This window comes from Nomascus leucogenys, chromosome X (assembly GCF_006542625.1).
Source record: "Nomascus leucogenys isolate Asia chromosome X, Asia_NLE_v1, whole genome shotgun sequence".
Classification (NCBI taxonomy): domain Eukaryota; kingdom Metazoa; phylum Chordata; class Mammalia; order Primates; family Hylobatidae; genus Nomascus; species Nomascus leucogenys.
Window position 1 is genome coordinate 139,737,099 of NC_044406.1, and position 12,996 is coordinate 139,750,094.

General features: G+C 40.7%; 1 protein-coding gene across 1 annotated transcript; it reads right to left on the bottom strand.

Annotated features, from left to right (window-relative positions):
• Nucleotides 1–334: 334 nt before the first annotated feature.
• Nucleotides 335–7,377, bottom strand: SMIM9 (small integral membrane protein 9). The gene is made up of 3 exons (XM_030806529.1): nucleotides 7,236–7,377; nucleotides 6,049–6,178; nucleotides 335–362 (listed from the first exon to the last, which is right to left on the bottom strand). Exons 1-3 carry the CDS (start codon nucleotides 7,375–7,377, stop codon nucleotides 335–337), a joined length of 300 nt encoding a protein of 99 aa, XP_030662389.1.
• Nucleotides 7,378–12,996: the final 5,619 nt, after the last annotated feature.

The window sequence follows — 12,996 nt, forward strand, 5'->3', positions numbered from 1 at the left end:
ATACCTATAGAGAAAAAAATTGAAGGGAGGTACATCAAGATGTTAATGATGTTTATTTCTGGTTGCTAGAATTATGGAAACTTATTCTTTTCTCTGTATTTCTGAAATTTTTTTTCAATAAATATTACTATTATAACCAAAACAGTAATAAGGATATTCACATTTTAAAATTACAACTTTTGAAGGAGAAAATGAAGGCAAAGATAATTCAAGTTGGAAGACAATTTAATTTTAACTGATAGATAATTCCTCATTTTAAGCAGATAGCAAATGCCCCACTCTTTTGGAGTCCAACCGGAGAGACCACACTTGCCCTATTGAATCTTCTAGTTCTTCACTGGACTGGATCAACTACAAGAATGCTGGGAAAGGAAGATAAAATGGTGAATGCTCTACACAGAGTTACTATGTAATTATATCACCTTTTCAAAGATTGGATTTTACAGCACTTTTTCTCTTAATATGAACCAAATAATTCCATACAAACAAAATACTTTGATGAAAAAGCAGAGTAAGAATGTGTTTCCAGTACAGTGGAGCTTGGAGGTAGTGGTATAAGTATGGTTAGGCAGTTTTTCTTCTTTCGTTTTTAAAGTATCTTTTTTAAAATGAACTGATCAAACAATACAGCTCATTGTAGAAAGATCAGAAAGTGGGCCGGGCACGGTGGCTCACGCCTGCAATCCCAGCACTTTGGGAGGCCGAGGCAGGTGGATCACGGGGTCAGGAGATCAAGACCATCCTGGCTAACACGGTGAAAACCTGTCTCTACTAAAAATATAAAAAATTAGCCAGGCGTGGTGGTGGGCGCCTGTAGTCCCAGCTACTCGGGAGGCTGAGGCAGCAGAATGGCGTGAACCCAGGAGGCAGAGCTTGCAGTGAGCCGAGATCGCACCACTGCACTCCAGCCTGGGTGACAGAGCGAGACTCCATCTCAAAAAAAAAAAAAAAAAAGAAAAGAAAAAAAGCGAAAGATCAGAAAGTGCAATTAGACAGGAAAAAATAGTTAACACCACCACCAATAATAATAAAACAACCTATTCACTACTACAAGGAGATAACCAATGTCTAATACTTTGGTTAGGTTCTTAGAGGCTTCCCCCCTACACAATTAGTTTTTAATAAGAAATTAGACTAAACTATATATTTTCTGTTATAATCTGCTTTTTCCACTCAATGATATTTCATGAATATGTTTCCGTGTAATTATCCTTAGTACTCATTGTATGGATGTGCAATGCTTTCTTTAGCTAGCCCCAGACTGATGGACATTTAAGTTTTCTTCACTATTGTAAACCATACTAAAAATTCCTTGTACACATATCTTTGTGGACTTGTTAGAGCCTGTCAGTCCTCCTGATTGCCACCTCTGCTTCTGGAATGCTGGGAGATTAGCCAAGCTTCCATGTGCCTCAGGTAATAAGCAGCTAGCTTAAGCCTTCATTACAGCTGCAGCTAATGGTATATACAGGTGAGTATAGAGGAGGAAGAATGAGGCACAGAGGGGCTGTTTGCAATCCTCACTGTGTGCAATCCTCACTGTGAAATGTCTTAATTAAAAATCAACAAGTATTACTGAGAGTCTACCATGTGCCCAGTACCAAGTCCCAATTTTTCCTGGGACTTGACGTGTCCTTTATGACCACAGACTCCAGTCTTCTTTAATTTCTGCAACACTTAAAAAATTATTAACTTGGCCGGGTGCGGTGACTCACCACACTGTAATCCCAGCACTTTGGGAGGCCGAGGTGGGTGGATCACGAGATCAGGAGTTCGAGACCAGCCTGACCAACATGGTGAAACCCCGTCTCTACAAAAAATACAAAAATTAGCCAGGTGTGGTGACGCGTGCCTGTAATCCCAGCTACTCAGGAGGCTGAGGCAGGAGAATCAATTCAACCTGGGAGGCAGAGGTTGCAGTGAGCTGAGATGGTGCCACTGCACTCCAGCCTGGGTGACAGACTGAGACTTCATCTCAAAAAAAAAAAAAAAAAAGTCAGGAAACAACAGGTGCTGGAGAGGATGTGGAGAAATAGGAACACTTTTACACTGTTGGTGGGACTGTAAACTAGTTCAACCACTGTGGAAGTCAGTGTGGCGATTCCTCAGGGATCTAGAACTAGAAATACCATTTGACCCAGCCATCCCATTACTGGGTATATACCCAAAGGAATAAATCATGCTGCTATAAAGACACATGCACACGTATGTTGACTGCAGCACTATTCACAATAGCAAAGACTTGGAACCAACCCAAATGTCCAACAACGATAGACCGGATTAAGAAAATGTGGCACATATACACCATGGAATACTATGCAGCCATAAAAAATGATGAGTTCATGTCCTTTCTAGGGACATGGATGAAACTGGAAACCATCATTCTCAGTAAACTATCGCAAGGACAAAAAACCAAACACCGCATGTTCTCACTCATAGGTGGGAATTGAACAATGAGAACACATGGACACAGGAAGGGGAACATCACACTCCAGGGACTGTTGTGGGGTGGGGGGAGGGGGAGGGACAGCATTAGGAGATATACCTAATGCTAAATGATGAGTTAATGGGTGCAGCAAAACAACATGGCACATGGATACATATGTAACAAACCTGCACGCTGTGCACATGTACCCTAAAACTTAAAGTATAATAATAATAAAAAAAGAAAAAAGAAGAAGAAAAAATTATAACTTTTTCTTCTGTTGGATTATTTTGGTTCTCTTCATCAAGAAAATCATTCTGTGCCTCCTACATCTACCATTTCTTCTCTAATCTTACTTTCACCAAACTGTTTACTTAATACTGCTTGCCTATGTAATCCTGTTTTCCATATTTTCTTTCATATTTTGCACCAATGTCTCTTTTTCTTCATGCTTCCTCATTTTGGTGATAGGTTTACTTTTTGTCTTTTACATTTTTCTTAGGATTTTCCATCTAATTTTCATCTTCTTCTTTTGTTTTGGTATACCTTATCTGCCCTGTTGTATTTCTGCATATAGCATTTATTATTATTATTATTATTATTATTGAGATGAAGTCTCGCTATATTCCCAGGCTGGTCTCAAACTCCTGGCCTTAAGCAATCCTCCTGCCTTAGCCTCTAAAAGTGCTGGGATTACAGGCATGTGCCACCATGCCCGACCTTAGCTATTATTTTATATTTTGTATCAAATGTTTTGAATTTATGGCAATATGTTAGTACACGGTTTTTATCTGCCCTGAGATATTTTTCTAGTGAGTATTCCTCATCTGCCATTTCTTGCTTATACGTTTCTTGTGTTTTCCATACAGTAACTCTGTATAGATCTGGTGCTGTTCCCTGTTGAATGAGGTAAACTCTTGCTGGACCAGTTATTTACAAGAGATGTGCACAAGTCCAGTGCTATACTTTAGTAATTCTCTTCATGATGCTGAGGTATGTGTGAGCTCTTGTAGCCTTTACTTCTTTCCAGCCAAGTGAGAGCAGCAGATGTAGGTCTGAGCATAAAGAAGTTTCAGACTTTACCTTCTTGCCTCAACAGACTGCTTCTTAAAAATACAGCTTGCCTATATGCTTATTCATTCAAATTTATCTGTTAGGCTTCTACTTGGTGCCCAATTGGGTCCAGAAATGTTTCTTTCACTAGTTAGCTTGCTTGTTCCCAGCAAGGGCTTATTGGCTTTTCTCTTCAGGTTAAGCCATCTACTTCAAAGAAGGAATTCTTTTTCTTGGCATATTGCCTGCTTTATCTTCACAGAAGTCCCTCTGAATATGCATGGTTAACCAATACTTCAGATGCTTTTGATGCAGCTGACCTGCCGACCACAGTTTGAGTAACAATGACTTCAAAGATGTCGAACCAGACATATCTTGATTTGAGTTCCAGCTTCCTTGGTTGGTTGCTAGGTATACTAGTAAGGGATATTCAGCTGCTATAACAAACAATCGAGATCTTAGTAGCTTAACACAATAAAATTGATCCTTCACTCATGCCTCATTCTGATGTAAGTTAAGTTCTCCTCCACAAGGTGATGCAGGGATCCCAGCTCCTTCAATCATGTGGCTTCACCATCTTAGAGTCCTTCAGTTGAAGCCATGCGTATGTGAAAGAGAGAGGCAGGTCATACATTCCTTCTGCTCGTATTTTACTGGCCAAATCTCAGTACTGTGGTCCCAGCCTAATTGGAAGGAAAGTTGACAAATAATGTTACTCTGTGCTTGGGGAAGAAGGAACAGGATTGCTGAACATATAGCCAGTCTCTGTTGCAGTCTGTCTTTCTGATCACTCAGTATCTGTTTCACTTTTCCTTTCATACGTGGAACACAGCCACCCTGTCATGCATATGGAAATATTCCACCCATATTTCTGCTTGAAAAAGGCTTTATTTCCCTAGCTGCTGAGAGTGTTGTCAGTAGAAAGCCTCTACCTGTTAGCTCATTCAGAGTCTGCCTCAGCTGCAGAGAGCTTCCATGTACTTTCTGGGGGCAGCCCACATCCAGTGAATGACTGAGGTGGGGTTAGAGAGGTCCAGCCATTTCAGCCATGTGGGACAACCCTGATGGGGCTGACTGAGTCTTTGTTGGGCTTGCAGGACAGTTTGATTTCTCCCTTCCACCCCCTATCTTCCACAGGCGTTGATCATTAATAATACTCTGAGTGCCAAATTCCGGTCTCCCTGTCTAGTTTCAGAATACCTGACCTAACACTTTCCTCAGTACTAAATCACACTCATCACTGTGTCCAGCTCAAAGTCCAGAGTATCTGGGTGATGCTTAGTTCTCTCAAGTGTGGGGGTGGCTCTGCTTGGTTAAGTGACCTATGAACTAAAACCAGTTATCTGCTCCTGATCGCCACACCCCAGAATAATGATGGAACAGGAAGAGGATAAGCACCATAAACATTCCCATTTGGAAATAGGAAGAATGAGAGACACACAGCAGTCACTGCTCTGTGGCAATCCTGGAGTCCCGGTAGGTAGGCATGAATTAGGTCCAAATCCTGCTTTCAAAGGGTCACTCTGTGAGAGGCTCTACTGATCTATTATTCCCTATGGCTGCATCCGAAGCAAATGTTGGGACCTTCAAAGCTGGTGTCCTTCTTTTTCATGGAAGGTTGGAGGCCTAACTATTGTTTACAACTGATGGCTCATTTAGTTCCGGCTTATGGTTTCTCTGGCAATAAGCTTCTCTCAAAAGCTTAGCTGACTTCTAATCTATTTGCCTCCAATCAGTTCCATGTGCCAGTAACCACATCCAAGGTTGCTTCCTAGACACAGTTCTTGATCCTGTGATCATTTTGAGGTTACAGGAGCCATAGGTGATGCCACACCCTTAATCTGATCTTTATCCTCAGCCACTTTTATTAGATTTTTGAGCTCTGCAGGACCCCCCCATTTCTATTCTCTATTCCCTTTTAGTTCCTCTTGCAAACTGGCCAACTATTTCCTGACCTCATCTCTTTAATACCTTTGTTGATCACTTTCATAGGTCTCCTCACTTGGACTCTGTCTCCCACAATAGCAATGACCTACCAATTTGCAATTTTTAATTGTCTTCTTTCTCTGTCTTTCTAGCAACAAGCACAGAGACAAGCAAGTAGTCATTTGTTGGTAAATACTGACTGAATTAAAATTTAGCTCAAATATTTTGTTTTCCTCAGGATTCTTTTGGCTTTATATGATTTATGTAGATAAATATTATGGTAAATTTTCAGGAAATTGAGAGCACAGCTAATTATATATTTTCTATGTATAGTTCTTGAGCCACAGGGAAGAAAAATTAGGAGTTAATAAAGTTGATAAAAGAAATGACCAGTTGTAAACACTGGTCATTAAATGTGACCTGTCAGTCATTGGTAACAAATGGAGCAAGTTGGAGGAAGTAAAAGAGAAAGTAGACATTTTAAAAGGGGGTTGCATGACCTTTCACAGTTTTCCTCCCAGAATTGAATTTCTTAAAACTTTCCCTTAATTACAGATATGCAGGCTGGTGAGCAACCTGTTTCTGTTCCCACCCCCTTCACGTTCCCTCTCTCCTCCCTGTCTCTTCTTCCCACAGAAGCTTACGTGAAGCAGCAGAGGATCCCCATCAGTGCTGAGGTGAGAAGAAAAGCAACAATGGCTGCTGGAGATAAGGCACTCTTGATAAGTTGCCGTAAGTAATCCCTGAAGTTGTTCAGCCAGGACCTGTGATTACCTGCAGAAAGAGCATAGACTTTCATTGAGGAGAGGTCAAGTAAACGATAGGGCTGGCGTTTGAATCCAAATTCGAGTTCAAATAGTTGTTCCAGATATCATGTTCTTATAGTTGTCCAGAGCCCATATTCTAAACTACTTTGCTGTGTTGGCTGTAAGATGTTCAAAGGGCAAACATTTTGTTTTTAAAGTATCCTGAGATGGATATAATTTTTGCCTCCTTGTAAGTCAAATAGGAGCAATAATTGTTGTTTCAGGTGTCTTAAGGGTTGTTTTGAGTATATTGGGTACTTTTTGAAAGAGAAGCATGAATTGATAACAAGAAAGTCTTTACTAAAGTGTTGTTGCCTAGAGTATATCTGGGAGTCCTACAGGAGGCTGAGGAGCGGGAGTATCCCAGGAAGAGAAAGGAGAAGGCCACCAGCCTTAAGAGCAGAGGAGAAAGGGGCGGGGGCAACTGGAAGAAGGACCTCTAGGGGGAGTTTGCTGATCAATGTAAGGCTGGGGATGTTGGGTCTTTTCATTAGCAACTGGGGGAGGAAGGTACAGTGCTTTGACCCTAAAGAAAGAAGTAGGGGGAAATGAAAATGTCTGCAGCATGGAGTTGAGAGGATTCGCCACTAACCAGCAAGACACTTGAATAGCATGTGTGTGCATGCTGGAACCTAGATTGTGGATCAGTGGACCATCGGGTTTATTTTCAATTTCACCTCCTTTGTCAAGTCTTTCCTGACCCCTCCCCCAAAACAATTTAAATTATCCCCTTGTCCCCTGGGAGCATTGATCATACTCCATGGAAGGTTGGCATCTATGGCTTTGTCTGCCTATCTGTGAGCTCCTTCACAGCAGAGGCTGTTCAACTCCTAATCCATGTAGTTCAGAAAAGGGCTTGGTACGTAGTAGGTAGGTTAATGCTTGTTGAACTAAACTGAAACAAACCAGAATAGTTTGCTTTCCTATGAACATTCTTTTTAAACATGAAATTCATTTTACCTAACCTGAAACATGAATCTTAGGTCCTATGAAGAAAGGAACATTCATCCTAACAGCAAACACACCCCCTGAGTGTGGTTTCGATCCTGTTTTTTCTTGTATTCCCAAGGCAGACAAAGGCGAAGGAGAGGAAGCTACTGTCTCCAACAAGAGGCAAGTTAGAGAGCATAGCAGAAATCCAATTATCAGCAGCTTCTGGGGTTCCATGGACTCCCGCTTTCAGCTGCGGCTGAAGAGCTGGTAATCCTAGCTCACTCTGCCAAGGAGAGATGTCTTTGTCCGTAGGTCTTTCCACAGAAACTTTGTCTGAAAAGTTAGACAATGATGGTTTAGTTCATATTCCAAAAATCTTCTCACCATCACGAACATAAGGATAATTGACTGACTTACACAGGTGACTCCTGAAAATGGTCAGTTTCCAAAGCAAAATGTATCCCCTCCAAGAAAACAAAACAAAACCTGACTGTGCTCTATCAGGTCAGATACCTGACATTCCCTCCTACACCTGATACCTTTTCAGTCTTCCCCAACTCAATTAGTAGAAACTCTTTCACCTGTTCAGGCCAAAAAACGTATATTCACATTGTTGTGTAACAGATCTCTAGAACTTTTTCAACTTGGAAAATTGAAACTCTAAACAGCTCCTCATTTCCCCCTCCCCTCCAGGCCCTGGTAACCACCATTCTACTTTTTGTTTCTATGAATTTGACCAGTTTAGATACCAAATATAATAAATTTCTATATATCTATATATTTTTAACTCCATAATATATTTTATATATTCAAGTAACAAACTTTTATATTGCTTTACAAAGTAAATGTTTGTTTAGATTTACATATATAGTAATGACTCTTTTTTCTCTCATACATTTTATCCATCAGAAAAGTCTAGTCACCTTTACTTACAAAATGTATCCAGAATCCTGCCACTTCACACCACCTCCACTGCTACCCACCATCATCTCTGTCTTTCTGCTTCCATCCTTGCCTCCCTTAAGCCTCTTCTCCAGTGAGTGGCCAAAGAGATCTTGGTAAGTTGTAGGTCAGATCATGTCCTAGTTACTGCTGACCACATATCCTACGAGTCTCCTCTTGATCATCACTCCAACTTAGCCTCATTTCATTTTGAACAAGCTAGGCGTGTTCCTACCTTGGGGCTTTTTCACTTGCTTTTCCCTTTCCAGGGAATGCTTTTCCCCCAGGTATTCTCAGAATTTATTTCCTCACCTCCGTCAGGTACTCAAATATCACCTTCTCAATGAGGATTTTCCTTAGATCCCATCGTTAAAATTGTACCACCCTCCTACAAACTTCCTAATTGTCTTACCTGCTTGATTTTTCTCCAGAACCTCATCAGAACCTAGTAGAATATATTTTACTTACTTTATTCTATGTATCTCCTGAATATAATGTAAGCTCTATGAGTGCAGGGATTTTTCTCTGTTTTGTTCACTGCTAAACAGTACCTAGCACATAGGGTATCCAGGTGCTCAATAAATATTTTTTGAATGAATGGCGACTTTTGGCAGATATTGTTCCCACTCATTTTTCATTTACTACATCCAACTAGATAAGCTGAAAAAGCTGAATCCTCCCTTTCTCAGCCATCCTTGAAGTTTGGCATGGCTACGTGACATAGCTCGGGATAATGAAACATAAGGGAAATCTGATGGATAGCTTTTGGGAAGGCCTTTTGCTGCCTTGATAAGAGAGATGGTGCTACCATTTTCCCTTTATGCTGCCTTGAATATTGTTTAAGAAATGTTGCCTGAAGTTGCTCTGATAATTTCAAGCCGCTAAACTAACACCTGTATCTGCTTACTTCTGGACTGCATGGTATGAGAAAAATATACTCTTATTTGAGCCATTGTAATTTGGGCCTCCTATTGCTTAAGACATTTATAACTGATATACTCACCTACTGTTTGATAGGGCTTAAAGAGACCCACATCCAGTGGGAAACCACTTACCTGAAAACAGACTTAGCACCACGGAATTCAAAGAAACCAGTGGAATTAGGCCTTAGTCTTTAAAGCTCAGAAGTCTTCAGAAGAAGCTGGTCAGTCTTCTCCTTAGGTCTCTGAAGTTCCAAATAGAATTCCACCACTCCTTATGATATCATCGATTACATTTAACCCTCCCCCAGTCTCTTTATTTGACAGCTAAGCACACAGACATCATTTTCTGTCTATGTATAAACATCTGTGTTGATACCAAGACCCATCCTTACAGTAGTTCTATCCTCTTAGGCTTGAATAATTCTAAGATATTTTGTTCACCACATGGTATCTAACTATGCCTTATAATAACATATATATGTGGCATTTCATGTCAGGGAAAAAGACATTATTTAATATGATGTTGGGTGTGAGCCCTTTGCCATGCTATGCAAAATAGAAATTCTAGATGGATCCAGGACTAAACAAAAAATAAAATCATATACAAAATATGACATTTTCTGTCATACTTTTATGATAGAAAATTCTATGTGTGGATATTTTTATAATCTTGGTGCAGAAAAAGCTACTCTAAGCATGTCATAAAACCCAAAGCCATAAATGAAAATGCTGATAAATTTATAACATAAAAATGTAAAGCTTTCATATAGCAAAACATTGTTTAAAAAAGATAAAAGATTAATGACAAATTAAGTAATTTCACAGCATATACGACATTCAATTAAGATTGTTAATGTACAAAGAACTCTTACAAACTAATTAAAAAGAAATAGTTCTGGCTGGGCACTGTGGCTGACGCCTGTCATCCCAGCACTTCGGGAGGCTGAGGCAGGAGGATAGCTTGAGCCCAGGAGTTCGAGACCAGCCTGAGCAACATAGCGAGATCCTGTCTCTACAAAAAATTTAAAAATTAGCTGGGTGTGGTGGTGCATGCTTGTAGTCCCAGCTACTCGGGAGGCTGAGGCAGTAGCCTGGCTTGAGCCTGGGAGATTGAGGCTGCAGTGAGCTGTGATCATGCCACTGCACTCCAGCCGGGGTGACATGCAGGGCTTAAAACCTAGATGATGGGTTGATGGGTGCACCCAATCACCATGGCACATGTATACCTGTGTAACAAACCTGCATGTTCTACACATGTATCCTAGAACTTTAAAAAAAATGCAAATCAAGTCTAGGCAACATAGCAGGATACTGTCTCTACAAAAAATAAAATATTTAAAAAATTAAAAAAATAATATTTATCCATAGAAGAACTGACAAAAATGGTATCTCAGTTAGGGTTCTATCAGAAAACAGAGCTACCAGGAAATACATAAAATGAAAGTTTTTGTTGAGTCCTCCAGTCTCCCCCAGTTTCTTGCTGTGTCATGCTAGAAAATCATGGAGTGGCTTGATCATTCTGTGACCCATCCAGCAGGCCTGAATGCCAATTGGGACCTTGAACATTCCCAGGCGCTGATAAAGGTATCTAGGTTGTGACCCAAAACACTGAAAGAAACTGGCCCTGGCCCTTGAGCCAAATTCCTCTAAACCCTCATATGAGTTCCATACCCTGACCTTTCTGTGGAAGGAAAGGTGAGGTGAAGTGGAGAAAGCAAGTGTACACTGGAAGCCTGAAAGGAGAAGAGCCCATGAAATGGACTAAAACCTGCATCAGTCTCATATTATCTCCAAGCTTCTAACTTCGATGGTGGAGTAACGTGCATGAGAAGGTCCTGTGTTTCCTGAAAGAGCTAAACACACAACTTTTCTAGGATTTGGAGAAGCTAAAAGAGCCAGCAGGAGCTGGAGGACCTGCAAACTTGGTCACTGTCCTGTGCCCACCAGGTAACCCCACAAAATAGTGACAATGTGAATAAGCTGAAAATGAGCATTGTGTGCCTGTCTGACTTTTCCATTGTAAAAAGAATATGGCTGTCATATAAGTTAACTTTAGCTGAATGAAAAACTACCTCCAACTTAGCAACTGCGAAGAAAACATTTATTACCTTATAGTTTCTGTAGGTTAGGAGTTTTGGAGTGGCTTAGCTGAGTGGTTGTGGCTTGGGTCTCTGATGAGATTGGAGTCACTTATCTGCTGGGACTGCAGTCATCTGAAAGCTTGACTGTACTGGAGGATCTACTTCCAAGATGGTGCATTCACATGACTATTGCTAGGATGACCAAAAGTCCCAGCTTGCCTGGGACTCAGGATTGGCTTCATGGGAGTTTGATCTATGAAGGTCCACAGGGCCCCACACCCTGAGGGGCCCTATGTTTTTTTTGCTCTGATGTCACTGTCTTGAAATTCTTAATAATTTTATCTTTGATCTTGTGTTTTGTAAGGGAAGTTTAATGAGACCGCCTATTTCATCACACTCGTTTTCTCCTCCCCACTGACTTTGTCAACATTCTTCTCCCTTTGAGTCTCACTGAACTCTGATGCATTGTGGGTCCACTAGAATGTTATGCTCATGGGCATTGTATATATTCTTTGCTATTCTATTTGCACATAGTGTTTACAATGCATTTTTGCATTGTTGTAAAACTGTAGTAAGAACACAACATGGTATCTGCTCTCTTAACAAATTTTTAAGTGCCCAGTATGGTATCGTTAGCTATATGCACAATGTTGTACATTAGATCTGCAGAACTTAATTCATCTTGCATAACTGAAACTTTTTTTTTTTTTTTGAGATGGAGTCTCACTCTGTTGCCCAGGCTGATGGAATGCGATGGCATGATCTCGGCTCACTGCAACCTCCACCCGCCTCCCGGGTTCAGGTGATTCTTATGCCTCAACCTCCCAAGTAGCTGGGACTACAGGCATGTGCCACCATGCCCAACTAATTTTTATATTTTTATTAGAGACGGGATTTCGTCATGTTGGCTAGGCTGGTCTTGAACTCCTGACCTCAGGTGATCTGCCCGCCTTGGCCTCCCAAAGTGCTGGGATTACAGGCATGAGCCACCATGCCCAGCAGCATAACTGAAACTTTATGCCCATTGAACAGAAACTCCCATTTCTCTCTCAGTCTCTCTCTCCATATAAGCTGTTCTCCTGGATTGAGGCTCCATTTCTGATTTATTTTATTCAGACTCTCATGAATTATATCATTTTTACTCTGAGTTCAATTTAATCTGGTTTTCTAACTCACTAATTTGGTTTTCTAGAGTGTCCGTCTTGCTATTCAGTGCCCCTATTTGTTTTAAAAATCAGTGTTCACATTTTTATTTCCAGTGTAAAAACACAATTCTCAACGGCATTTGTTTGTATGTGTCAATGTTTTATTTAACTCATTACTGAAGACACCAGCAGGAAAGTAAAAGAGCTAGTTCCGTGAACATTTGAGAAATAGAGATGTATACAGTCAACGGGAAAAGAACGCCAGAACAAGATTATCGAGTTAAACGTAACAGGAAATAAAACCATATCACCTTTGGGGTTAACTCCTCTACCAGGCTATAAAACAAAACAACTTATTCATTTCTGTAAGTTAGCCTCTAAACTTTAAGAACTTCACAGGGCTATAAACCATTTGCACCTTCATCAGTTGTGGATTGTGACTATACTGTGACAGCTGTTATAGTTTCCAAAGAGGTCAGATAAGGGTCAAGCAGGATTATTAGAAAATACTCCAGCATAGAAAAAAGTAGCCATTCTTTTGCCTTTTCTCAGATTGGGATCCATTTTTCTTTCATATGAGGATCTCCTGTTTTCAAATTGCCCTGGATTGCAATCTTTGGATGCTTCCTCCAACTGCTCTATAACTTATCCTTGCCTCCAGCCCCCTTTACTATCAGGAGATTCTGTGTAGTCATAGTGAAGGGGTCAGGCAGATGGAAGGAGCAGTAAACCCTTCACAATCTTGTGGGGGTGGAGGGCAAG